The following is a 26,754-nucleotide window of genomic DNA, read 5'->3' on the forward strand; positions in this document are numbered from 1 at the left end:
TGAGTGCATGACCGACAACTTTTTTTAAAAGATGTAAAAAAACAGAACAAATCCCTAAATATGTGTGTATACACGTATATATATAAAATGCTAAACCAGTCACGTGATGCTGGTTACAGGACAAAGGGCTTTTGAAACAATATATTGGCACAACAAATGTATTAAACTGAGTTACATTTACCAAATTATCTGAAGTACAACGATGAAAGTTTAATCAGTGTGTAAAACAAAACCTTCAGATGTACAGACCTGAAGTCTGTTTCCCTTCATTTGCATTTCCCTCTTTATCAAATCAATCCATGAACACTGGAGTATATTGCAAAGTTTAATGTATATTTACACACACGGTATGTACAAAAAGCAATCGCAAACACTATTGTAACAGTCATGTGTTCATGCTCAGTCACAGTAAGAAGGCATAAAGCAAAAAGTATTATGGGTCCAGGTATGCATTAGTTATTGAAAAAGGTTACGTGGACAAACAAACAGATAATGTGCATTACTGCATCTCAAGTTTCTGCAGGTAGTAAAACACAAACACTGCACTTCACAGACTGTTAGTAGACAACCGTAGGGCGAATATCAAGTATAGAACAGGGCCGTTATGGTTTGGCAAACCATATGGTCCCATGTCAGGAGGAAGGTTCATAATCAGTGACATCAAACGTGTAAACTCAAAAGTTATTACTGAAATGTATTTCAAAATAAAATCCCGTTGCAATAAATTGTGCCCCAAAGGCTCCGCGAGACGGCGATGGAAAAGGAGCAACAACAAACAAAACATACAACGCAATACAAGCTGCTGCATTGAGCAACTCAGAAAGTCGCATGCTAAATATGAAACGGGATGACATGGAAGACAAAACACAGAAAAAATGTGTGTGTCTCTTTGATGGAGTGAGCTCCCCTCCCTCACAGAGGGAACCGGGACCGCCTCGGGGACAACGACAGAATAACACTGCAGCTCCGAGCCCCCTCGGCCCAGGGCAAACATTGGCCCCGCCCACTCAATAAGTCACAAAAGTGTTTCAGTGCAACACAGCTGTACAGAAGTTGAAATCGTTAGCTGCCAGACAAGATGGTCGTTTGTTCGTTGCTGTAAACGGCGTGCAGCTGCCAGTTCTTCGCCCGGCGACGCTCGCGGAGGTCCGGCGCGTAGCCGGCACGTCGGTGCGCGCTTTCACGCCGACAGGCGGTTCAGAGGAGTGTTGTCCACGATGTATTCGCCAACTCCGGCAAAGTACATGACCTGAGCGATGCCGAACAGAGGCGCGATGACCAGAGCCCGGCAGCCGGCGCCTTTCAGGAAGGCAGCGGGCCCCTCCTTTCGCATTATTTTACTGTGGAGAAGCAGAGGGAGGAGTTTGTGTTTGAAGTCTCTCACACGCATGCACAAAAAAATAAATAAATAAACATGTAGTTATGGAAGAGTGGGCGAGCCGTCTTACCTCACACAATCCACAACCCCGTTGTAAGTCTCCTCACTGGGCCCCTTGTTCAGCGTCTGCAGCCTCGTCTTCACCACTGGAGAAAAAAATGAAAAAATATATATTTAATTCACTACCCAGCAAATTGACAAATTCATAAATCAGAGTTCTTACACATTTTGACCAATGGATTTTTCCATGACTTTAAACCAAATTTCCATCACCAAACTGAAATCTCGGTATAAACATGAAAATGTGGCTTCTATTTTGAGCGTCTTTCTTTAAAAATACATATTAATTATTTCAAACTCAGGGTAAATTAAAATGTGATAACACATTTCCATGACTCTTCCCAAACTTTTATGATTTAAGTTTTTTCCATGACTTTTCCAGGCCTGGAAATGAACATTTTAAAATTCCATGACTTTTCCAGGTTTTCCATGACCGTACGAACCCTGATAAATATTGCCATAAAACAAAATATTCATCTCTGTGGAAGTCAGATTTTACAAAGACTAGTAAATGGCTATAACTCAACTAATCCAGTTGGATCTCAGAAGTTATTTGTGGAAGTGAAACAAAACATGCCGAGAACATTATTCAACAATTTGGGAAGATAAGAACGTTGTGAATAGTCAAAATGCTCCGGTCCATAAACCAGCATTTTAGATGCCACATGACCCTGAACACAACGCAGCCCTTTAAGAAAGCAATGTTTTATGTTTCGGGGAGCTTTTAAAAATAAAAATAAAAGAAAGGAAAATAAAAATGTTGAACTACAGTTTTCAGGACAAAGCTAGATTTTCCTGGACTTTTAAGCTGGCTCTCAAACTCACCGTCACAGGGGTTCACAGCCACCGCGGCAGTGGAGCCCGCCGCACAGCCGGAGACGAAAGCCCAGTAGACGGGCGACGCCTCCTCGGCGCTGGGTTTGCCGAGGCTGTTCAGGTTGGCAAACAACGGGAAGTAGATGACGGAGAAGGGGACATCTCTAGAAGAAGAAAAAGGGGAGAAGAAAACCCGTCAGACTGGACACCCGACTGACTGGTTCTTGGTCGTAACTGGTCGACCCAGTAGACCGTGAGGGAGCAGCGGGTTCACCTTATCAGCGTGGCCCCGAGCCCTTTGTAGAGCCCCATGATGCCTTTCTTGTGGAACAGCTCTTTCGCAATCTGTGTGGCCGAAACTGCTCGAGGGGCCGAGACCACCGCGTCGGAGTTGTAGGCGCGCCGGAGCACGGCGTTGGCGGCCGCGAGCTTGGTGGGAGACATCATGACCGGCTTCTGCTGCTGGGCTGCTTTTAAAAGAAAAAGAAGAAAAAAAGTCAATATACACAACACTAGGGATGGGCATCGAGAACCGGTTCTGTTTTAGAACCGGTTCCCAGTGAACCGATTGTTTGGGATCGTCAGCCAAATTTGTTTCATTGTGTCAACCAGCTTTCACTATATAAATAATGTCCATCCAATTTAGCTGATGACGTTCAGTCAGACCGGTTCAGAGGCTGGTAGTCTGTCTGGGTCACAGGATACAGCACGTCTTGTACACCTCCTCATATCTTTGTGTTCATCCTCCACCCCATCTGAGAGAGTGTTCTCCACGGCTGGAGACACAATAAGTCCTGAGAGATCGCGTATCCTCCCGGAGAAAGCAGACATGCTTATCAGGCATGAAAACGGGTCAGAGATGAAAAAGGTGAGCGTGAGCGCGCGGGGGTGGTGACTTCCACGAACATCGATGTTGGACGTTGTATGATAATCTATAGGTCCTCCATTCTGACACCAAGTCAGTGATCGGGCCCTATAATACTATAATAATAGTAATATTGTGTATAATATTGTCAACCAACTTCCTTTTTTTGTTGTTGGCGTGAACAAGTCTTTCAGTCTTGTGCTCTGCTGTTCCTCGAGTCTGTTCTGCCTCTACCTGGTTGTCACGATCTTCTATACCATACCTGCCATAAATATCATGATTAGGGCTGTCAATCGATTAAAAAAAATTAACTAATTAATCGCACCTTTTGAAATTGCGATTAATTAATCGCAATTAAAAGTTAAAAGTTCATTCTTTTTAAAGACAAAACTTCACACAGAGCTGTGTTTTCAAAGAGGCTCCTACCTATAAAGTGCCAGCGAGGTATTTAATATCGTGGATGATAAATTGTTTCTTCAGTGAAACATCAGATTAGTAAAAAATATATATATATTGAGACCCCATTGGTCCTGTCATCTTTAACACTAAACAGCAGAACCAGTGGCCTTGGTAACTGACTGACATTCAAATATGTCACGTTAACCCTCTGGAGGCTGGGCTCATTTTATACATTTTACAAAAACAAAAAAATGTCACCGTTTAACCCTTATGTTGCCTTCGGGTCATTTTGACCCGAATCAATATTACACCCTCCTGCCGCCTTCGGGTTAATTTGACCCCATTCAATGTTTAATGTCGGTGTTCTTTCGGTAGTCAACAAACAAACATAAAGTGCCTCACACTTAAACTTGGAAAACAATATTAATTCTAATAATTTTCTGGAGGTTTTAATTGCTGGCGTCAAATTGAACCCAAAGGGTAAAATATGTTAGTAAATATAAAGGTAACAGGAGGGTGAAACATTGAATCGGGTCAAAATGACCCAAAGGCGGGGGGAGGGTTAAATATTTAATCGGGTCAAAATGACCCGAAGGCAACACAAGGGTTAAAAGTGTTTCCCTTCTTTTTAAAGACAAAACTTCACACAGAGCTGTGTTTTCAAAGAGGATCCTACATATAAAGTGCCAGCGAGGTATTTAATATCGTGGATGATAAATTGTTTCTTCAGTGAAACATCAGATTAGTAAAAAAAAAAAAAGTATATTGAAACCCCATTGGTCCTGTCATCTTTAACATTGAACAGCAGCAGAACCAGTGGCCTTGGTAACTGACTGACATTCACATATGTCACGTTAACCCTCTGGAGGCTGGGGGCATTTTATACATTTTACTAAATAAATTAAATTCACCTTTTAAAGTCTTTTGCATGTGACACACCCCCACGTGTTATACATCAAACATTCCAGAACAATCTCAGCTCTGAAATGAGCCTCATTGTCCTCGCGCCGTGTCCTCTGGTTCTCTGACTGACAGGCTGCTAAATGAGCCTAACCTGTGAGGTGGGAGGTCCTTTGTGATTTACTGAGTGTTCATTGGTTTTTTTCCCCCCGAAATGTTGACAGACAAACGGATTGACCAATCACGTTGAAGGTTTCGTGTGTCGCGTTCTTTCCGCGCCGCGTCACCCGACACGTCGCCCCTCCGTTCCTCTGTGTATCAGAGGGGGAGACGGGAGGAAGGAGGAGCAGGAGGAAACCCGACTGATTCATCCACGAGTTTAAACTGATTTCTGCTCCTTATTTTCGCGGAGAAATGATTGTTTTAAAAACGGAAACAGTGTCAAACCGTAATACCGCGGTTTTTAAAAAAAATGTAAAAAAACTTTAAAAAAACTTGCGTTAATTGCGTTAAAATATTTTAGTGCGTTAACGCGGCCAAATTAATCGCATAGATTAACGCGTTAACGCTGACAGCCCTAATCATGATACAATACCATAAAAACGATACTGTTATATTTTTCCGCCACTTAACGCCACTCTCTGTTAGCGCTGCGCAGTGTAGTATGTATACATACTGTATATGGTGTGTGCAGCATTATAGAAAATTAATGTAAATAAACCCGTTTGTGCTCTTTTGTTCACCCCTTGCCCAATAAGGAATCGAATCGATAAGCAGGAATCGATAAGGCATCTGAATTGTTAAAATCTTATCAATTCTCATCCCTACACAACACTGATTTGAGTCGCACACATGGAGGATTCCACAACATGGATGTTGCACGATTCTCACCGACTCGGCCTGCGTCCTGGAGCTGGATCTTGAGCATCTCCATGGGGGTGGTGACGACGACCTGGCACATGCCGGCGCCGCAACCCGCCAGCATCTCTTTAAACAACGACAGCCCCTTTCTGTTGAGAGAAGAGAAGTATTCGGTGACTCGATGTCCCCGAGACGACGGCGAGGACTTCCTGAGGCGATCCTGCTTACCCGTCCTTGGAGAGGTGATGCCTGAAGAGGTCATTAGCAGCCAGTTTAATTGCCTTCTCAGGGGTGACCAGTGCCAAATTTACAGCAGCGCCTGAAGAAAGAAACACACGCAGTTAGCATTCAAGTTACAAACGGGTCCTCATCCAGCACATGAACATAAACATCCCCGTCCACTATTTATTATACATTTTATAGCTTATTTAGACACAAACGAGACAAATGCTCAATCTAAAAATAGCTTCAGAAATGATTAAGGGGGATTATGTCAAACATCAAATGACAATAAAAAAAGCACAAGTTTTAAAAAGTAGGCGAGCAGAATAAAATTTGAAAAAGGGAAATAAGTAGGGTGATGAATAACCAGAGGAAGCAAACATATGTAAACGTATGTGAAATACAGAGAGTAGGAAAGATAAAAGAAAAAGAGCCCACTTTGAAGAGTTCAGAAGGTAAGTCTGGTGCTAACGACAAGCTACACGTCGGTGAGTAGCTCATGACAGTGAAAAGATGTTAAGTGAAAGGACAGACAGAATCCGTGACTATGTTCCGTGTGTGCAGACTTTAAGAGAAATCTAAAAGCCGACGTGTGAGACTGCTGGTTGTGAAATAAAACCAAATTAGTCCACCGGTCTTTTTTTTTTAAAGATCCACTAAAGTCTGCGAGGACACTTCTTCGTAGTCAAGGAAACGAGCTTCGAACAACAAGTTTGCCGGGACAGTGAAGAGACAGACAAGTGGTTATTAACAAGAGGTCACATTACAGAACAAATAGACGGCAAAACAAAAACATGTGCCTATAGTTTTAAATAGAGCAATATTGTAAGAACCATTATATGATTTGCCTCCAGCGTGGCTGCGCCTTATCGGCTAGCCTTCAATATCCCAGGGGGACCCACGTCTGTAATATGAAAAACACAGATGCAAACAAACAGCTTTCCTCACACAAGCAGAGACCCAGAATAAAAATAGGTCTCTATTTTTTTCTCATATTTAACTATGTCCACAAGATTTTTTTATATTTTTTTTCCAACATTGCATTCAATTAACTGATAATTAAACAGTGTTTTCTTTACTTAATGCTATTGAGTGCTATTAAAAAAAACAATGTAGCAAAGCTGCTATACAAACACGAGCAGCTTTGGCCTCGTTCCTTTTGTAATCTAGTCCGTTATTCTTACTCAAAAATATACTTTAAAGTCAAATCAAGCAACTCATGCAATCTAACAACTCTGTATCTGAACAAAACAATCAATGTTCAACCTCAGCATAAAGAGATCTTACTTCTCCTTCATTAAATCATCTCCTACATATTAACGACTACTGGTTGTTTAAAGTCAGATGAGCATAACTCTTACCTCTGTACATGCCAAAGAACCCCTCTGACCGCACTGTTTTGACAAGGCAGTCCACCCTACAGAACAAGAAAGACAGGAACGTAGAGCAGATTAGAAAGAAAAAAAACACTTGACAATTCCCAAAAGTAAATTATTAGGTTATTGATCGCGATGATAGCTTATCGAGTCTCAATGACTTTAACACAGAGGCTCGCTGAGCGGGTAAATGGAGCAGAACATTTCGCCCGTCAAAGGGCATTAGGATCGCCTCATTTCAAAAGGAATGAGAACAATTCATAGTCCATCATGTCAGGAATGTCTCCAAATCCCTACATTCATGACGATCCCCTGAATGTGTCATTGTGACCAGCAATAACCGGTTTGTACATCGTTGCAACAATGAACAGGGTAACGGAAACCACTTACATGCTCTTGTAGACCTGCTGACCTTGTCTCTGATTCTGCAACCTGGTCTTCACCAAGTCAATGGGGAAGACACAAGTAACCCCAACAATGCCGGCAATGCCGCCATTAATGAGCTTTGCTGGGAGGCTAAAGGAGACAAAACAATTATTTTATTATTAACAGTTTCTTAATGTGTGGACTTTATATTTTGTATCCGTTTCATAGCATTGTAAACACATAATAGCACTATGGGCTTTAGGAAATAGTGGACAGATATATATAAGATTATTTTAATATTGTTGATTATTCCACAGATTAATTTTGCTTTTAAATAATTATTTTATATATAAAATATTTATTTAAAACAAAAATAAATCTGTGGAATAATCAACAATATTAAATTAAGTTTTTTTAAAGTCACTGATTAATGCAAGCAATCACCTCCTACGGCTCCATGGTTTTTAAATGTCTTAATTAGCTCCGGTGCCATTCTGGGAAATCAATTAAATATAATTATACCACGTTGAGGAAAGGGAAATTTGCAGGACTCACCTGATCTGCTTCTGAGACATGATGCTGTTGAAATAAGGAAAGACAGAAGTGTAAACTGGTGCTTGTAGATCCAAGTGTTCTTCAGTGAAATCAATGAGTTGAGTCCTGGAAAAGAGAAAATGGGAGGAGTTATGCAAAAGATATGCGCAGCTTCCTGAGTACCCAGACTCTGACGCGCATGGGCATTATCCCACCCACAACAAGAGGCTTTGGATGACCTCGAGTCCAACCCGTGGGCGTGCCCCAACGCGCATACCGGAACACCATACATGGGCATTATCGACTTCCATTCATGTGGATAGACGAAGCAACGTTAACGTGTTAAGGCGTGAAATACCGCCAACTTGTTTGCAAACTGCAAACAAATGTCTCTTTTTTAATAACGAACACATTGCCGCCAATGCAAATCAACGAGAGAGAGTTCGCATTATATTTGCACGCATGACACTTTATCGCGTTTCAAAGAAAGGATTGTGCATCAATATGTGAACTCGTGCAACAACAAGGAAAAAAGTTACATTCCTAAAGATAAAGCGCAAAAACTATGTCCACACATTGTCTCAAAGAGCGGAATAAAGAAGTGAAGAGACGTTGCGTTGGGGTTTTGTTAACGTTGGTTACTTTCGCGACGATACACGTTCAGACTAATATCGACCCTTAACGCGAACGAGCTGCCCAACTCGAACTTAAACACAGACTAAGTTAAACAATAAAAATAGTACTGACCAAAAGTTTGATTCGAAGGAGTTCTTCAGATTCTTTCAAACCGCTACTTCTGTTTCCGTGTGGAGGGGGACGTCTGCTCATATAGCAGCGAAGAGAGAGTGGAAATTTCCACTGACTTTCTAGGAGGAGGGCGGAAATAAACTGCGTCACCGCTCTGCCAGTTTACATGCCGGCAGCCGATTGGCTCCTTTGAACGTTCTGAGCCGTCAGTCATCCTATCAGCCAATCAGACAGCAGCAAGGGCGGTGAAGGGGTGGGTGATGTAGGAAACCATTGTTCACCAAGCATTTATTTTGAAATGATTATGGTGCAAGGTAAAATACATATAAATGCGTGAAGTTAGACATTTAAAGACGTTTTTTTTGGAGGGATTACCATAAAGTCCGTGGAGGGGTCGAGGCACAGCCCTCTTGTATCTTGAGGTTAAGCTAGTCCAAGTCCCATTGTTAACTTACTGGTTGACATCATCATGGTGTTAAGAACATTCTGGTACAATTGAGAGATGACTCCATCCTAATCTACTGTGAGGTGGAAAGTATCTGAGCATACCAATGCATGAAACATCAATTTTGAGGCACTTTAATACTTTAAACAAAATCTACTCTACTATTTGAGTGAAATAATTAACTTTTCTCCCCACTATCTGACAGCCATATGCTCGTATTTTACATATGAAACCTAGGTTTAGAAAATGTAATACATTATTAAAGATAGATTACCCAACATTACACCACATGCCATTTAGCTTCTTAAATAAAGTATTACATTTTGCCTGGATTAGAAAACAATGTAATCTATAACCATATAGGTACATTATCCTGCAAACATGAGTTGCCGTCACACAAACTTTGGTTTTAATTGTTCTGACAGAAGCCGTTTACTTTGCAGACTAAAGCACGACTGTGGCTTCACCTTGAGTAAATGTTTGTTTCAAAGAAAGTATTGATGTGATGAGACAAACATGGTCCATCTCTTGTCTTAGTTACATCTGGTGGCCCATAGAAGGTTTATTTCCAAAGCTTTATCAGGCCAGCTGGTCAATTGAAAATGTTTCCCTTCCTCTTTGTCATGTTTCATTACAATGTGCAGGACAAAGGGTTGAAACTGGTTATTCTTGGTTTGGTTTCACACATTAGAACCCATAAGGGAACCTGTCCGTCACTTGTTTTCCATCCTATTACATTTGACGTGGGCTATTTTGATCAGTATCTTTTGTATTTAAATTTAAACGTAGAATCAGATCAAGGGTCATGTTAACATCATTATGTACCCCGTTGACACTAAAAGAGGCGCAATAATGCAGGTGAATTCCCCCGAGGGTTTGGGCAGTCTGTCTTGTGAGATGGTTGGAAAAGTGTGTGTGTGTGTGTGTGTGTGTTCAGGATCTTGAGATAAGCTCAGTGATATAACAATACATTTCGTTCACAATAAAAACAAGATTGATAATGAAGAATGTTCACAGCACATATTTGTATGTTCTTGCACTGGTTTGTTTTGTCTTTTTTATGAGCAAAAAAACAACCTACACTACCGTTCAAAAGTTTGGGGTCACCCAGACAATTTTGTGCCTTCCATGAAAACTCACACTTTTATTTATCAAATGAATTGAACATTTCATAGAACATATAGTCAAGACATTGACAAGGTTAGAAATAATGATTAATATTTGAAGTATTAATTTTGTTCTTCAAACTTCAAGCTCAAAGGAAGGCCAGTTGTATAGCTTATATCACCAGCATAACTGTTTTCAGCTGTGCTAACATAATTGCACAAGGGTTTTCTAATCAGATATTAGTCTTCTAAGGCGATTAGCAAACACAATGTACCATTAGAACACTGGAGTGATAGTTGATGGAAATGGGCCTCTATACACCTATGGAGATATTTCATTAGAAACCAGACACTTCCACCTTCAATATTAATTTACCGCATTAACAATGTATAAAGTGTATTTTTGATTAATTTAACGTTATCTTTATTGAAAAAACAGTGCTTTTCTTTGAAAAATAAAGACATTTCTCAGTGACCCCAAACTTTTGAACGGTAGTGTATATGTAATGAAAGCAAAGTGAAGCAAATAAAATCATGAAAAAACCATTACTCCTCATAACCATAAGGCCAATATTAAGCTCCGCTCGGAGCTCTGTCCGGCTGAACATCGCTATACAGTGGGTCTGAGAGCTCAATGCTAACACATCTTAGTTTAACATGTTAGCATGCTAATCAGCTGTGAACATGCACTACAGCTGCACATTATGGAAATGTCATTAGTTTTACCGGCATTAGGTTCATCAACTTAAGTACTGGACATATTAAATGGAAACATTAGGGTTTCAGCAAAGTTATTCCAATCCATCCCGAAAGGGACAATGAGTGTGTGAAGCGCATGTCATGGCAACCCGTGGGATAAGTCGTGGAAACATTACTCAGAGAAAGTCTCACATTTTTTCTAGTTGGATAAACACAACACAAACACACTGTAGGGTGCGTCTGACTGAAAGAGTGGTCGGTATGTGGGCCACATGCTGGTTCTGCTGATGGAGGCAAATTCCATTTCATCCTCGGTTTTTTTCCCATTTGGGTTTTCAAAACACCACACAGGGAATTTAAGCTGGGCAATTCAAACCTTTGTGCCGTACCCGTCTGATGATTTCAGAGTTACACAGGGTCAAGCGTTCGTATATAATTCAAAGCATGATTTAAGCCTTCAGTTATGTGGGTCTATGAGTAAAAGCCATGTTCGGGCATTTAGATCTTTGTAGGCAGGATTTTTTTTTCATTGATGAGATGGAAAAATGTCACTTCACTGAATAAAATGATGATACTAGCCATTGCTCTAATATAATTAATCACATTTTAACAGAAGTGGGTCAAAGGAAGAGAAGCCATTGACACTTGTAACAGTTTAGCTCCACGCCTTTCTTTTTGTAATAGTTGTTTTCATCCTGTCACACCATCTCGTCAGTCCAACTCCCTTCACCTGCCTCTGACCACCTCGTTAGTCCCTCATTCCCTTCACCTGGTCCTCACGCCCTTCTCACCTGCAGCCCATCCCCTCATTAGTCCCTCACTATTTAGCTCCCTCACTTCCACTTGTCCTCTGCCAGATTGTCTTGTGTTTTCGTGCCAAGTTCTCCAGCGTTATTAGAGTATATTCCTGACCTGCCTGCCCTGACCTCTGATTCTCTGCCCCGCCCCTTTTTGGACTTGTTTGCTTCTTCGACTGATCTCCCGGTTTTGACCCAGCCTGTTTCAACCAAAGACAGTATTCTTTGTTACTCCTGTCTGAGTCGTGCTTTTGGGTCCACTCTAATAGCGCCGTGACACTTGTAAACTGACAAACAATGGACTACAGATTGTTAGCTGACTTTGGAGGTCAAACAGGGTGTCGGGTTGTCAAGCGTCCTCTCAAGGTCATAGTGACTCAGCTGTTTACAAACAGGTTTATCATCCACACTTCCTCCTCCTCCTCTTCCTCCTCAAAGTTGCGTCAAGGTTCGTGATTTCAAGGACCCTGTCAGGCATCACCGGCCCAAAGGCATAACTCGATGTGTGGAGTCATGCAGGCGGGGAGCACTCCAGTTGTGAGACAGCCCTCTGTGCTATCCATTCAAATGCGATGCGTTCACCGGCTTTCTATTTTATATTTGACTAAATACTCGAAGCGGTCAGAGCCGCATAACCAACCGAATAAGAGCAATAGAGCTCAGCTACACGCAGTAACCGCCCTAACATCAACACAGAGACGCGTCCATGTGGAAACTGTCACCGTCAGAATATACGGTAAAACGGAGGAGAGAGAGCGATGTGACGAGGTCCACACGATGAACTCATGATACATTCTCCCACTCTGACCCGCTGCGCTATTAATAAGCTACAGCTGTCTTCCCAAATTACCTTTGAGAATGGAAAACTACACGTATAAGCTCGACTTCAGGATGACGCTGCAATTCTGTGGACGTTTGGTGACTCTTGCGTGCGCCGCCACGTGTCTGATCTCTGTGGCTGACGGATAATCCATTTAATAAGAGGCGGTGCATCGGCGATCATGTGCTTTCCACAGTGGCTGCTGCGGCAAATATCCGGGGGGGGGGGAGGAGTGACATTGTGGAGCGTCATGGGCTCGTGTGTGTGTGTGTGTGTTCAGTTAACAGAAAGCCACGGTCTAGTCAGCGTGTGATTAAGTAAAGCACGGCTTAGTCAGAGAGCTATTTAGAGACTTCAGCTTTAATTGAGTTGCATTCAGAGTATCCCTTTCAGAGTAAACACAATATGTCAGTCACACACACACACACACACACACAGGTGGATAAGTAATGACACCGGTAAAAGTCCCCCACATTGTAAACATGATAAGCGGAGCTGCAGCACAGTTACATTGCACAAAAAAAGACACAATACAACAGGCCGGTACAATAAGTCCCAGAACAGACAGCGTGCACATCACTGTATCCAAGCTAAAGGACGACTGCTGTCATCCCCCCCCCCCACGGGGCCTCAGAAAGGGGTCAGGTAGTTGCTCTCTCCAGGGTACCTGTAGATACGCCTCACGGGTTTGGTGCAGCGAGCTCTGCCCACGCTGGCCCTCTGCGCGCACTCATCGCTGTCCGTCCTGCAGGCCCCACAGTGGCAGCTGAGAGCCGCCGGGTAGGTGAAGACGGGGTCGGAGTCGGCGGGACAGCCGGGTAGGATCGCCGTGCGGTATTCCACCTCGTCGTAGGTGCAGCCCGCCTGGATTTGGAAGCGTGGGCCGAATATCCCTCTGACGTTGCTGTCCTGCTCGCCCCGAGGGAAAAAACACACGAATCAACGACACATTTACATTCATTGAGAAGACAAAACGTCATTTCAGGGATTGTTTTCAACCGAAAAGTGAAGATTTTTGGACTTTTCAATAAGGATACTTATTATTCCGTATGACAGGTTTTCAGAGTTCTTCTTTCCCATTTAAAGGAACAAATGACAATCTAGGACAGTGGTTCTCAGAACCCTCTAATACCCTCTAACCAGCGCCATGCATTTTTGGTTTACTTTTTTTTTAATACACAGCGCTGTGTGTGATTTATTAGCGAATATATAATATTTATAATGTTCAACAACATCCCACTTCCCTCGCTCTGCCAATCCCAAGTACGCTCATGTGTACCCCCCCCATTGGTATCCGGGATGAGTGACAGCTTTCACAGCTACACAGATAATTACCTATAACCAATCTTCTTAACGAGAAAAACATCTTCCTGTAAACACAATAACACTTATAACACTAGAACGGGCACTCGGTAGAGCGCATACCTTCGCATATCACAAGATTGGGCATTGAATTATGAACATGTTGGCATTAGTTGCATGCCAATTGGATAGAAATTGACCGCGCTATGGTAAAAAGAAGATTTTGACCTTTTCATGACCTTGACCTTTGACCCGATTGATCCCAAAATCGAATCAAATGGTCCCCGGATAATAACCAATCATCCCACCAAATTTCATGCGATTCGGTTTAATACTTTTTTAGTTATGCGAATAACACGCATACAAATAAATAAATAAATAAATACACGGCGATCAAAACATAACCTTCGCATTGAATAACAGGTTAACATTACGTGCCACTCAGTCCATTACAATATATATATATATATATATATATATATTTAAATCTCACGCACACCCTTTCGAGGGCCTCCGCGTACCCCCATTTGAGAACCACTGATCCAGGAGATACTCACCCTGGAGTAGCAGAAGCCCATGCAGATGGTCGTGTTGATGGCAACACAGTAGTCGCACTCGGGCTTCTCCACGTACAGGGTGAAGTCGGTGGGAACGCACATGGGAACGGCCGGGCTGAACAGAACCAACAGCAGCCAGCAGGTGAACACTGCGGTCTCCATGTCCAGCGATGCCGTGTTTGGGACCTGCAATGGGGAAGAAGGACAAAGAGTCAAACTGGCAGCCAGATACCACGAAGGATGAACAGTTTAGTCGTCTTTAATATCACGTGCTGGCCTCTGCATGTGCGGGTCACCTGCTCGAGAAAGCACCCGTGGGCCCGATGCTGCAGTGAGTCTGACCGACAGCCCCTTCGAACAGTATTTATGCCAACGGGTTATAATCCACCTGCATCCGAGGTAGCGGTTATCTTCCATCTGTGACGGACATGTCGAACTGAAAGTGAAGTCCATTATGCGGATGACATGAATAAATGATTTCCTCCAGGGACAAAGTCTGTGCAATAACCAAAGGAGTTGTTTCTCGAGGCGGTCCGGAACACAGTGTCCACTAGACGTCACAACGAATGAAAGCTTAACTTCGGCACAGAAGAATGAATCATATTGTAAAGAGTTTACATTTTAACCCGAGTTTGACCTCGCATTCCAAAACAAACCCCATCTGTCTCTCATTTGGGTAAACATTAAGGGAAGGCCCGTTTAACAACAAAGCGGCTCAGGGCCCGTCCCAGGTGAGCATGTCACAAAGATGCTGTGTGCATTGTGGGTCAGAAATCCAGACGGCAAAGTGCACACAGAAAGTTACAGTCCCAACCGGTCTTCTAGTCGGCGTATTAAAAACTACCGCGAACCAAAGCATTCATATGTAAACACGACATGTTTCAGATACTCCAAGCTTCCGGCAAGTCAGTATCTTAATTTAAAAAAAGTGAGGAGTCCAACTTTCTATCCAAAGAGGCACTGATTTCCTTATCTTTACTTTAGTTTCATGATGGTCCAGAGTATACAAAGTCTCTCTCGAGTGGGCAAGTCAATCAATGAATAGGAACAATGCTTACATAGATTATCGGCATACACTGAGTGAGTCATTTACTTTTGTTTTGGGCACTTGAAAGACTTTGGGACTGTCGGGATCCGGGGATAATGTTATATTGTGAGTGGGGTTAATTCTTGCAGCGTTGCATTGAATTTTATTTCAATAATAATATTTGGTGTCGGCAATATTGACTGTTTTTTTTTCTTCTTTCATGACCGTTTTCTGTTCGCCGTTCAACATATTAAGCAGGGACTTCACAGCCGATAGCAGATCCGCCCATTCCCTTAAAATTGCGTCATACTTTTTACGATTATGAGGGAGAATTGTTACAACTGTGTGCATAACAGCAGCTCCTTGCTTCTCCCCAGCTTTTACATTAACTTTCTCAGATTTGACTGGAGCTGATTCTCTCTTCTAGAATGACTTGAGGGAAATCAAACAGAAATTCAATGACTAATATTACATGTAATGATGCTTTATATCTACGTACGTCCCTCTAGGCTTACATCTGTTTTACGAGACCCCGTTTTTGTCTTCGAAATGACGCGTTTCCTAATGAATCGCTAGGATAGCAATCAAAGATAAGATGTCCTAAGTAAAGCAAAATTCCCGCATGTATCAAAAGAGAAATTCATAAAGGTTCAACATGACCTGCCTCCTTAAATTCCTCACAATGCAACACTTGTACTGAGTAACCGAGACTCCTGGATGAGAAGGAACACAACAGAAGGTCTTCAATCCAGCTCGTGTCTTTTACTATCACTGAAATTACAGCTGGCTTGAGTACCGTGTGTCCTTGATGGATTATTAACTAAAGTGAACTAATCTTTATAGTCTGCAGAAAACGTCAGACTGCTGCCAATTGCAGGAGATGTCCGGTGGTCGAAGTATCTCGCTCCTCTACGGCAGCCGGAGAGACGCTCTTTGTTGATCGATCGATCGGAAAAAGCCCAAAACAACAGAGGACAATACACCTGAACTCTGAGGATTTTTGCTTTTCTTTGTTGAAGTTTAAAGGGAAACCTTTTTTAAATTATGAGTGCAGCTGATTGACAACGTCTGAAATGCACTGAAAAGCAACTTTGGGTGTGTTGATCTTTGCTCTCGATATTGGTGTATATATAACTGGAGTTGAGGTTATATTTATAATAGATATATATTATTATATATATATAGCATTCCTAACGATAGTTCAGATAGGCGTGTTAGTGAAACTGAACTGAGCATGGTCGGGACCGGTGGCCCCGTGGCCACTTTCTCTGTGTGGGATTATGTGGTGTTTGCCGGAACCATCTTGGGGGCATCGGGCATCGGCCTTTTCCAGGCCATCCGGGGCCGCAAGGAGACGAGCAGCGCCGAGTTCCTGCTGGGCGGACGGCAAATGACGGCCGTGCCGGTCGCCATGTCGCTCACTGCCAGCTTCATGTCTGGCATCACGGTCATCGGCACGCCGACCGAGGCTTACCGGTTCGGGGTTCCCTTCTGGCTCTTCGGCTTCTCTTACGCCATCATGTCGGTCGTCACCGCCGAGGTCTTTGTGCCGCTTTTCTACAGACTGGGGATCACCAGCGCCTACGAGGTGAGGAAATGGCACGCGCTTATTACACGGTTATTATTGTTATTATGGTGCAGCACAGAAATACATGACTTTTAAATACATTTTCAATTCAGTTTATTTTGTGTAGCCCCAATATCACAAACGTGCCTCAGAGGGCTTTACAATCTGTACACATACGACATCCCTGACCTTTGACCTCACATCGGATCAGGAAAAACTCCCCAAAAATCAGAAAAAAGCCCTTTCAGGGGTAAAAGAGAGAAGAAACCTCCAGGAGAGCAACAGAGGATCCCTCTCCAGGATAGACACAAGCAATAGATGTCATGTGACCAGATGAGCAGCGTTAAAAACACATTCAATGAATATGATATGTATGAATAATTAGTCAAATGCACGGACCATGATCAAGATTTCCACAACCCATGATACAGACACAGTCACGTTAATGTGGTTAACGACACATCCGGTCCAGTAGATTTAATGGCAACGAAACGCGGGGCGGAATCCAACTGCTGTAAAAGTTTGTCCTTCGAAAGGAGTGTCATGAGTTAAAATACGTGAACAAGGAAACAAACATGTTTCAAATCATGTAGCTTCTTCCCGTCGGCAGCCGGGCTCGTAAACAGAGGCCGGGCCCCCGCTGACGGACTCTTGGACACTTCCCTGCACACCTCTTTATACTTCATATTTAAAATGTCACATGTCACTGTAACCCTTGTGTTGCCTTCGGGTCAATTTGACCCGATTCAATGTTTCACCCTCCTGTCGCCTTCGGGTCAATATGACCCGATTCAATGTTTAACCCTCCTGTTACCTTTATATTTACTAACATATTTTACCCTTGAGGTCAATATGACCCCAGCTATTAAAATCTCCAGAAAATTATTAGAATTAATATTGTTTTTCAAGTTTAAGTGTGAGGTACTTTATGTTTGTTTGTTGACTCCCGAAAGAACACCGACATTAAACATTGAATCGGATCAAATTGACCCGAAGGCGACAGGAGGGTTAAATATTGAATCGGGTCAAAATGACCCGAAGGCAACACAAGGGTTAACAAACACACTTACAGCACTGTTATCTGTTTGTGCACTTTATTTTAACTCATACCATTGTATATTTAATGTGTAAATTCTTGCACTATGTTGACTGTTGATTGTTGTTGTTTTGTTTGTCCGTCTAATATACACACCGGCCGCCAAGTCAAATTATTCGCGTGTCCAACACACAAATAAATATATAAATAAATGTTCCTGATTCTGATGTTGATGTCCAAACTAAACCGATGTGTGAACACTTTCATGACGTCAGACTGTGTTTTCCTTCCCTAGTACCTGGAGATGCGCTTCAGCCGGCCCATTCGGATAATCGGAACGTCAATGTACATCGCACAGACGGTAACTGAAACCTGCTTTTCAATATTCAACCACTTTTTTTGTATTTAGATGATTAAAAACAAAAGTACAAACGCATGCAGAATGGAACAAGCATCTGTAATTAACAGGGTAAACAGACGGCCTGTTGGACTTAATGTAAAACTGATCCTAGACACGAGGATGACCATGAATCATGATCGTCATGTTTCCATCTAATTAACTAATGGCGCCATCTGTTTCCAGGCCCTCTACACCGGGTTGGTCATCTACGCTCCGGCTCTGGCACTCAATCAAAGTGAGTTCGCAGGAGGGCGGGTGTTGCAAAAACGTGGTCTGAATAGAACTTTGTGTACAGGCACAGGTGTTCTTTTTGAGTTCTAAACCTAAAAACCTAAAAGAAGAGGAAACCAGATGTGTTTTCCTTTTGAATAAAGGAGGAAAATCATCGGTTAAAAAAACAAAACAAGGAGAGATACTCCATTTCAGTGACTAACACTGTCACACTTGTTGTTACCTTCGCATTGAAAATGCGGAAGGTTATGTTTTGATCGCCGTGTATTTATTTATTTATTTATTTGTATGCGTGTTATTCGCAAAACTCAAAAAGTATTGAACCGAATCGCATGCAATTTGGTGGGATGATTGTTTATTATCCGGGGACCAGTTGATTAGATTTTGGGATCGATCGGGTCAAAGGTCAAGGTCAAAGGTCATGAACAGGTCAAAATCTTTCGCAGAACTCAAAAAGTATTGAACCGAATCACATGAAATTTGGTGGGATGATTGTTTATTATCCGGGGACCAGTTGATTAGATTTTGGGATCAATCGGGTCAAAGGTCAAGGTCATGAACAGGTCAAATCTTCTTGAATCACATGGAATTTGGTGGGATGATTGGTTATTATCCGGGGACCATTTGATTAGATTTTGGGATCAATCGGGTCAAAGGTCAAGGTCAAGGTCATGGAAAGGTCAACATCTTTTTTTTACCATAGCACGATACATTTTTGTCCAATTGGCATGCAACTAATGCCAAAATGTTCATAATTCAATGCCCAATCTTGTGATATGCGAAGGTATGCGCTCTACCGAGTGCCCATTCTAGTTTATTTATTTATTTGTATGCGTGTTCCTCGCATAACAAAAAAAGTTTTAAACCGAATCGCATGAAATTTGGTGGGATGATTGGTTATTATCCGGGGACCATTTGATTAGATGTTGGGATCAATCGGGTCAAAGGTCAAGGTCATGGAAAGGTCAAAATCTTCTTTTTACCATAGCGCGGTACATTTTTATCCAATTGGCATGCAACTAATGCCAACATGTTCATAATTCAACGCCCAATCTTGTGATATGCGAAGGTATGCGCTCTACCGAGTGCCCGTTCTAGTTGTTGTTGTTGTTGTGTCTCAAGAGGTTTATTTTGAAATCCTAACGGAGCTTTTTTTGTGTGATTCCAGTCACAGGACTTAATCTGTGGGGCGTGCTGGTGGCCACGGGAGCCGTGTGCATCGTCTACTGCGCTCTGGTTGGTACTGTGCATCCTGAAGAACATTATGTACCGTAATCAATCAATAAGCTGCGTACCAAAGAGTTTACACGAGGTTTATGATGCATACACACTATAATCCTAAAATCCAAGCATGAATGTATCTGTATTCCTCCACATATTTCTGTCACTGTTTCTTTCTGATTTGAATAGAATTTGATCTGCCTGCTGAACTAATGCAAGTTACTCTCTGCAAATGGTTTTCTAGGACGCCTTTTCAACTTCACCTGTTTATGGACTGAGGTCAAACTGAATATTTCTTTTGTATGCTTTCTCGTTTTTTTATTCTCAACATCACGAGCCTCATGGCGCTTTAGAATTAAGAACGCCTCGCGAAATTTCTTGAAAAGTGCCGATCGTGGTTTTTTGTGTCAGGGCGGTCTGAAAGCAGTGATCTGGACCGACGTGATACAGATGGTGATCATGCTGGCCGGTTTCGTGGCGGTCATCGCCAGAGGAGCCGTACTGCAGGGAGGCCTCGCCAAGATCTGGGAAGACGCCGGCCGAGGAGGCCGACTCGAGGCGTTCGAGTACGTCGACGGGACGAGTTCTGATCAGATCAATTAGTTTGCAGCCACATAAAAAAACTAATTGGCGTAACCTTCCTGTAAATGCTCCAGTGTACAACGAAGGGAGGGTCTCTGAAAGGCGTCATCGCGCCCTGCCTGACGTTGGTGATGATGTCCACATTCAACACACTCACGCGTCCGTTACCTTTCATCAGCTTCGACCCGGACCCCCTGAAGCGTCACACCTTCTGGACCATCGTGCTCGGCGGCAGCGTCATGTGGGCGTCGATCTACTCCATCAACCAGTCGCAGGTGCAACGCTACATCTCCTGCAAAAGCCTGGGACACGCCAAGATGTGAGCGCTCCTGCAAAGCAAACGCACATGGCGCCTTGTTGGCTCGCTTCCTCATTTTGCCAGGGTTCTTACACATTTTGACCAGTGGATTTCCAGGACTTTAAACCAAATTTCCATGACCAAACTGAAATCTCGGTGTAAACATGAACAATTTAGAACATTGTGCGTATTGAGAGCCTACGCCGGCTTATATTTTGAGCGTCTTTCTTTAAAAACCATAAATAAGATATCAAGCATTTATTTTGGGACGTTAAACATTGAATGGAGTCTCCAATGATAATAAGAGTGTTACAACTATACATTTTTTTAAAAGACTTGCAGAAGAGTAGATGTCTTTTAAAAAATGGACAATGCAAAATCCAGACCTGAGTTACATCCATCACTAAGTCTATCCCTATCATAACATTTAAATATGTTTGATAAGTTAAGAGACTGCTGTATAATTTGCCCCAAAGAACATTTGGATCTGCAAGCTGTTAAAAGATGAAATCCTTTTTGTTAATAACGCCGGTGTTGACCCCCCCCCCCCCCCCATATTAATTATTTTTAACTCCGCGTAAATGTGTGATGATAACACATGTCCATGACTTTTCCAAAACTTTTATGATTTACGTTTTTTCCATGACTTTTCCAGGCCTGGAAATGACCATTTTAAAATTCCATGACTTTTCCAGGTTTTCCATGACCGTACGAACCCCGTTTGTTTACTCATTTGAATCCCTCAGGTCTTTGTACGTCAACATGGTCGGCTTGTGGGTGACCGTGAGTCTGGCTATGTTTACGGGCCTCACCATGTTCTCCATCTACAAGAACTGTGACCCGCTTACAAACGGCGATATCGGCACCTACGACCAGGTAACCGCAGCTGTGTTTACTCATCATCATCATCGTCGTCATCATCACATGGACGCCATTCTTCTTGTATTTTCGTTAATACTGCCAATCGCTTCTTGCAAACCAGATGCTGCCCTACCTTGTGATGGATATTTTGGCGGACTACCCTGGCATCCCCGGCTTGTTCGTGGCTGCGGCATACAGTGGCACCCTTAGGTGAGCTGACTAGGAAGTAGGAACATTTTTTTTTTTTTTTTTTTTAAATCAGAATTTAAAAAAAGCTGTGTTTTTAAGGAAATGATCTTGTAGATAAGGAACAAAGGCGAAGGAAGGAATGCGCTGCCGACACCTGGGTTATGTTACTTTCCTGTAACTATTCTGAGACGATAATCTTATCCGCGTCCTGTAATCTGCCATTCAGATGAACCCGACTTCCTGTTCTGTGCGCTGACTGGCTCACCGTTTGTTTTCAGCACGGTGTCTTCCAGCATCAACGCCCTGGTCGCCGTCACCGTGGAAGACTTCATTCTTCCGGTGTGTAAAAACCTCTCGGAGAAGCAGGTGACCTGGATGAACATGGGCCTGAGTGAGTTCAAGGTTTTGAGGGGAAAAAGGGAAAAACAGTTTCCATATCCCGATAACGAGCTCACTGTACATCCAGATCATAAATAACACAGCAATCGTCGTAGGAGTATGAAGATAACAGCCGACGGCAAGTCGACTATTATCGTGTTTTTCCTCGAAGGTAATTTAAAAAGTGCTTCCAGTTCCAGTGTTGCGACACAACCGCAACAACGAGATAACCCTAAATGAAGATAGCTTTGCAGTTATTTGTGCAAAGTTCGACAATTTTACATGGAACAAAGTACAAACAGAGGTTAATACTTAATAATCTACTTAATAATCTACAGCTTTGTCAGTTAGGTTCACGGAGGAAAAACCTGCACGGGCAGGATCGTGGAGATTCCAAGACAATTTCCTTTTTTTGGGATGGTGAACTTGAGGGCTCAATTGTGCATTTGAAGAAGTTCTCAGTGTTGTAGTTCATGTCAGAGTCGTCCCAGGTGACAGGCAGAGCAGCCCCTTTGTAATCACAATAACATTGTATATCTGTTTCATGACTAATTCTGCAAGTAGAAACATGGAGGATGATGATGTTGGACGTCTAGTATTCTCTTCCGGTGTAATCTGCATATTTCAGGTTTAGCTGCACATACATTGAGACCGTGATTATCCAGTTTTCTTTAGTTTATTGTCCCATACATCCTGAGTTGCTGCAGGGGGAAACATAGAAAGATTTCGGAGACTGTAGCTGGACATATTTTACTTCCAGTATCAGCATGTGACCAAAATAACCCCCCAAAAACGAGCAACCCAATGTTTGCTTTCAAGCGGGTCGCATCCAAGTCTTCCGAAGTTCAAGTGGGGAAGACGGAACATGACAGCTCTCCAGTTTTAGAAGAAAATGTGTTTGGAGACTCAGAGAACAGAGTAGCAATATTACCCTTAAGATTATTAAATTATACGTGATAGTGCCGTCAATATCAGTCAAAACAAGTTGTGTGTGAAATGTTTCTCGTATGTTTAATACATTCAGCTAAAAACGCCTGGGGTCAAATTAACCCAAAATTAAGGACATATACGTTGACCCAGTTGTTTCCATCAAATTAGGAAAAATAAAATCATTAAATAAGAAATCAAGCATTTATTTTGGGACGTTAAACATTGAATGGAGTCTCCAATGATAAGAAGAGTGTTACAACTATACATTTAATTTGAGTTTGTGTTAAAGCTGACACTAAACCTCTGAGCTTTAACAGGAGTGACAGTACTATATGTCTAATAATGCTAATTTAGACGCCATAAAAATAGTGGTGCACAGTCCACTGTCACCACTATGCTACTTTTGGCTCCAAAAATATTAAATAACTCTGAAAAAATTTAGGACTTTTGCAAGGTTCAATTTAATGCTTTAAACATTTTTATTTTTTTTAAAGACTTGCAGAAGAGTAGATGTCTTTTAAAAAATGAACAATGCAAAATCCAGACCTGAGTTACATCCATCACTAAGTCTATCCCTATAATAACATTTAAATATGTTTGATAAGTTAAGAAACTGCCGTATAATTTGCCCCAAAGAACATTTGGATCTGCAAGCTGTTAAAAGATGAAATCCTTTTTGTTAATAACGCCGGTGTTGACCCCTCCCCCCAGGTGTATTCTTTGGTGCCCTGTGTATTGGGATGGCTGGAGTTGCCTCAGTATTGGGAAACGTCTTGCAGGTAATCACCATTTGCCGGAAGGACTGCAGGTGCTTCTTGCTCTCCAGCACCACCCAGAGCTCAATATGAGGAACGACATGCCTCCTGATCGCGTTTCTGTGTGCAGGCAGCTCTGTCCATATTTGGCATGATCAGCGGGCCTCTGCTGGGCCTCTACCTATTGGGCATGCTATTCCGCACATCCAATTCAATCGTAAGTATTTGGCTTCCCCCACCCTCTGACGTAGACTTCTCACCGATACAACAGCTGTGACACATTCCAGGAAGGAGCTGCGTGTGTACTTTGCAGGGAGGACTGGTGGGACTGATCCTGGGTCTGGTGTTGACTCTGTGGGTCGGGGTTGGAAGCCTGATTTTCCCACCGACCGATGAAAAGACAAATCCTCTCCAAGTCAGCACTGTGGGCTGCAACAGCACACTGGGCCCGAACTTCACCACGGCCGCTCCGTGGACCAGTGCAGCGACCCCGCAGACCCAGTGAGTCCTATCACATCCAACAAAGGCTGTCAGGTACATCATATGGGCCTTGCAAATTAATACAACGAAACAAAAATGAGACGATAGACTTCATTTTGTGTGTCGATTCATCGGGGGGAACAAAATATTTTTTAAAAGTGTTAAAGTAAAAACGGATGGAGTCGGCCATCGCCGCGGAAAGAATGCTCCCATGTGAACGCTCCAATGCTGTATCACTACATCCATACACTAAATTAAACTTACTTAAATCTGCTGCCCCTACATTTTAGGAATAGATGTTAACCCTCCTGTTACCTTTAGGGTCAATTTGACGCCATTCAATGTTTAACGTCGGTGTTCTTTGGGGTCAATTTGACCCCAGGCTGTTTTTCACTGTGTCAAACATATAAGAAATATCAACTTTTTTATATATTTAAAGGGCTATTTAGGTAGTCAACAAACAAACATAAAGTACCTCACACTTAAACTTGGAAAACAATATTAATTCAAATAATTTTCTGGAGGTTTTAATTGCTGGGGTCAAATTGACCCCGAGGGTAAAATATGTCAGGAAATATAAAGGTAACAGGAGGGTTAAACATTAAATGGGGTCAAATTGACCCCAAGGTAACAGGAGGGTTAATGCAGCTTTAAAAGCATTTCATTTCCACAGAGAGAGGATTTTAAAAAAAACTCAGTCGAGCTGTAGATGTAAACCTGAACTGCAGAAATTGGACTAATAGACTAGATAAGACTAATAAGCAATTAATTCCTCAGTTAAAAAAAAAAATGTACAAAGCAAAAATGCCAAACACCCTCTGGCCCCAGCCTCACATGTGATGCTGTGTGAAGTCAGTGAACATGCAGCCTCACAAGGGGCGGCGGCCATGTCGGGTGTCACATGCCAGGAGGACGCTTCCTCAACATGATTTCCTCTGTGCGTCAGCGTGAGGCCGCCTCTGGCAGACTCCTGGTACTCTCTGTCCTACCTCTACTTCGCCGTCGTGGGTACTCTGACCACGATGGTGACCGGCCTGCTGGTGAGCACGATCACAGGTCAGCCCTCGACTTCCACTGTGGACACACACACGAATGATCCGGATGTTAGGAGCTCAATCCGCCACGCAGCAGTGAGAATACTCACTCTGGGTACTTTATAGGCGGATGCAAGCAGGAGCACAGGAACCCGGATCTGTTTGTGAAGATGAACGACCTGATCTGCTTCGGCTGCCGCGGTCAATCTGAGGTACGCAGGAGATAGTTGGTAGCAAAGTGAAGATATACGACATCAACATATTTAGATTTTGTCCTATTTTTAACGGTTTGTTCTCAACCCTTTACAGGAATCGGACGTCGCAGAAAAAGCCGCCACAGACTTTCATTTGAAAGCTGGTGACTCGACATTCAAAGACTTTGACCCGATGGTTAAAGATGTTGAAGAAGCCACCAAACTGTGACGCACGCCTCGTTTCCCGTGGCGGAGACAGCTTAAGCAACCACACGGAGGAGGACAGGTCCCAGAGGCTCTGCTGCTGCGGCCTTCTGGTGCATCGGATTTTGGAATATGCCTATTTATGTTATCAGGATGTGTTTTAAACATGCCGCCGCATGCAAAATAGAAAATCTATTTAGATTTTAAATCAAACAAAGAGCATAACAAGCGATAACGCTGGGCGCAGCAAACAAAAGAACATTAATAGAATATTTTTCAAATTCAAAAGCGTATTTATTTTGGTCCCTAACTGAGGGGGGAAAAAACAGAAATATATGGAAGAATTTAGTGGAATATTTACATAAATAAATGAAACCCAAGATGTTTCAGCTATTATGGGTTTCACCAGCACATTAGTAAAAAACAGCTTTTCAAATAGCCTCTAATGCCCCACTATCACTAAGCCACTCCCCTTTGCTGCTTTGCATCAATGTGGCAACGGTAATTGCCCCTTTGTTCTCCGGTTGTCCCCGACGACGGTCGCTGGTCGTATTTTCTGAACATTGTCCTCCAGTACTTTACGACAGTCGGATATTTGACAATACGTGTGATAGCGTTACTGTGTCGAAGGAACAACAGCAATTTGTTTCATGGGTAGTTTTATAGTTTTATATCTGGAAATTGTGCACTTTTTATAAACAACCTGCATTAATGACGCCACACATACTTAATAATAAACATTATGTACAATGTTCAACCTTGTTGATTGATTACATGCCTACACGAGGACACACGCTCAGTCTATTGTGACCTTTGTACGTTTGGGAGCGGGAAGGAAAAATTAGTTTACAGCGTTGTTAAAGCGTTGGCCAAGCACTTCCTCCTCAACTCAGGGCTGTAAACCTACTGGAACTGAGCAAGAAGGGAGAGAGAGAGAGAGAGAAGGAGAGAGAGAGAGACGGAGAGAGAGAGAGACAGGGAGAGAGAGAGAGACAGGAGAGAGAGAGAGACAGAGAGACGGAGAGAGAGAGACAGGGAGAGAGAGAGAGAGAGAGAGAGAGACAGGAGAGAGAGAGAGACAGGGAGAGAGAGAGAGAGAGAGAGACAGGGAGAGAGA

The 26,754-nt window shown here is 42.7% G+C and overlaps 3 protein-coding genes across 4 annotated transcripts; 1 reads left to right on the top strand and 2 right to left on the bottom strand.

Moving 5' to 3' along the window:
* Positions 1–312: 312 nt before the first annotated feature.
* Positions 313–8,633, bottom strand: slc25a55a (solute carrier family 25 member 55a). 2 transcript variants are annotated; one of them, XM_056437781.1, is made up of 10 exons: positions 8,525–8,633; positions 7,799–7,903; positions 7,268–7,393; positions 6,863–6,918; positions 5,508–5,598; positions 5,310–5,428; positions 2,529–2,721; positions 2,264–2,418; positions 1,449–1,524; positions 313–1,340 (listed from the first exon to the last, which is right to left on the bottom strand). In XM_056437781.1, exons 2-10 carry the CDS (start codon positions 7,816–7,818, stop codon positions 1,181–1,183), a joined length of 996 nt encoding a protein of 331 aa, XP_056293756.1. In that variant the 5' UTR covers positions 7,819–7,903; positions 8,525–8,633; the 3' UTR covers positions 313–1,180. The 2 variants fall into 2 exon arrangements, with proteins under 2 accessions (XP_056293756.1, XP_056293755.1); XM_056437780.1 differs by having other exon boundaries at positions 2,529–2,724.
* Positions 8,634–12,731: 4,098 nt separating this feature from the next.
* Positions 12,732–14,618, bottom strand: tshba (thyroid stimulating hormone subunit beta a). The gene is made up of 3 exons (XM_056437786.1): positions 14,547–14,618; positions 14,251–14,436; positions 12,732–13,300 (listed from the first exon to the last, which is right to left on the bottom strand). The coding sequence occupies exons 2-3, from the start codon at positions 14,410–14,412 to the stop codon at positions 13,022–13,024; spliced, it is 441 nt and encodes a 146-aa protein (XP_056293761.1). The 5' UTR covers positions 14,413–14,436; positions 14,547–14,618; the 3' UTR covers positions 12,732–13,021.
* Positions 14,619–16,511: 1,893 nt separating this feature from the next.
* On the top strand, positions 16,512–26,394 carry slc5a8l (solute carrier family 5 member 8, like). The gene is made up of 15 exons (XM_056437777.1): positions 16,512–16,865; positions 18,176–18,241; positions 18,464–18,515; positions 19,680–19,747; positions 20,144–20,298; positions 20,493–20,633; positions 21,359–21,488; positions 21,595–21,683; positions 21,941–22,053; positions 23,682–23,749; positions 23,856–23,942; positions 24,039–24,226; positions 25,152–25,261; positions 25,366–25,451; positions 25,549–26,394. The coding sequence occupies exons 1-15, from the start codon at positions 16,512–16,514 to the stop codon at positions 25,660–25,662; spliced, it is 1,821 nt and encodes a 606-aa protein (XP_056293752.1). The 3' UTR covers positions 25,663–26,394.
* Positions 26,395–26,754: the final 360 nt, after the last annotated feature.

Source organism: Pseudoliparis swirei, chromosome 18 (genome assembly GCF_029220125.1).
Source record: "Pseudoliparis swirei isolate HS2019 ecotype Mariana Trench chromosome 18, NWPU_hadal_v1, whole genome shotgun sequence".
Taxonomy (NCBI): Eukaryota; Metazoa; Chordata; class Actinopteri; order Perciformes; family Liparidae; genus Pseudoliparis; species Pseudoliparis swirei.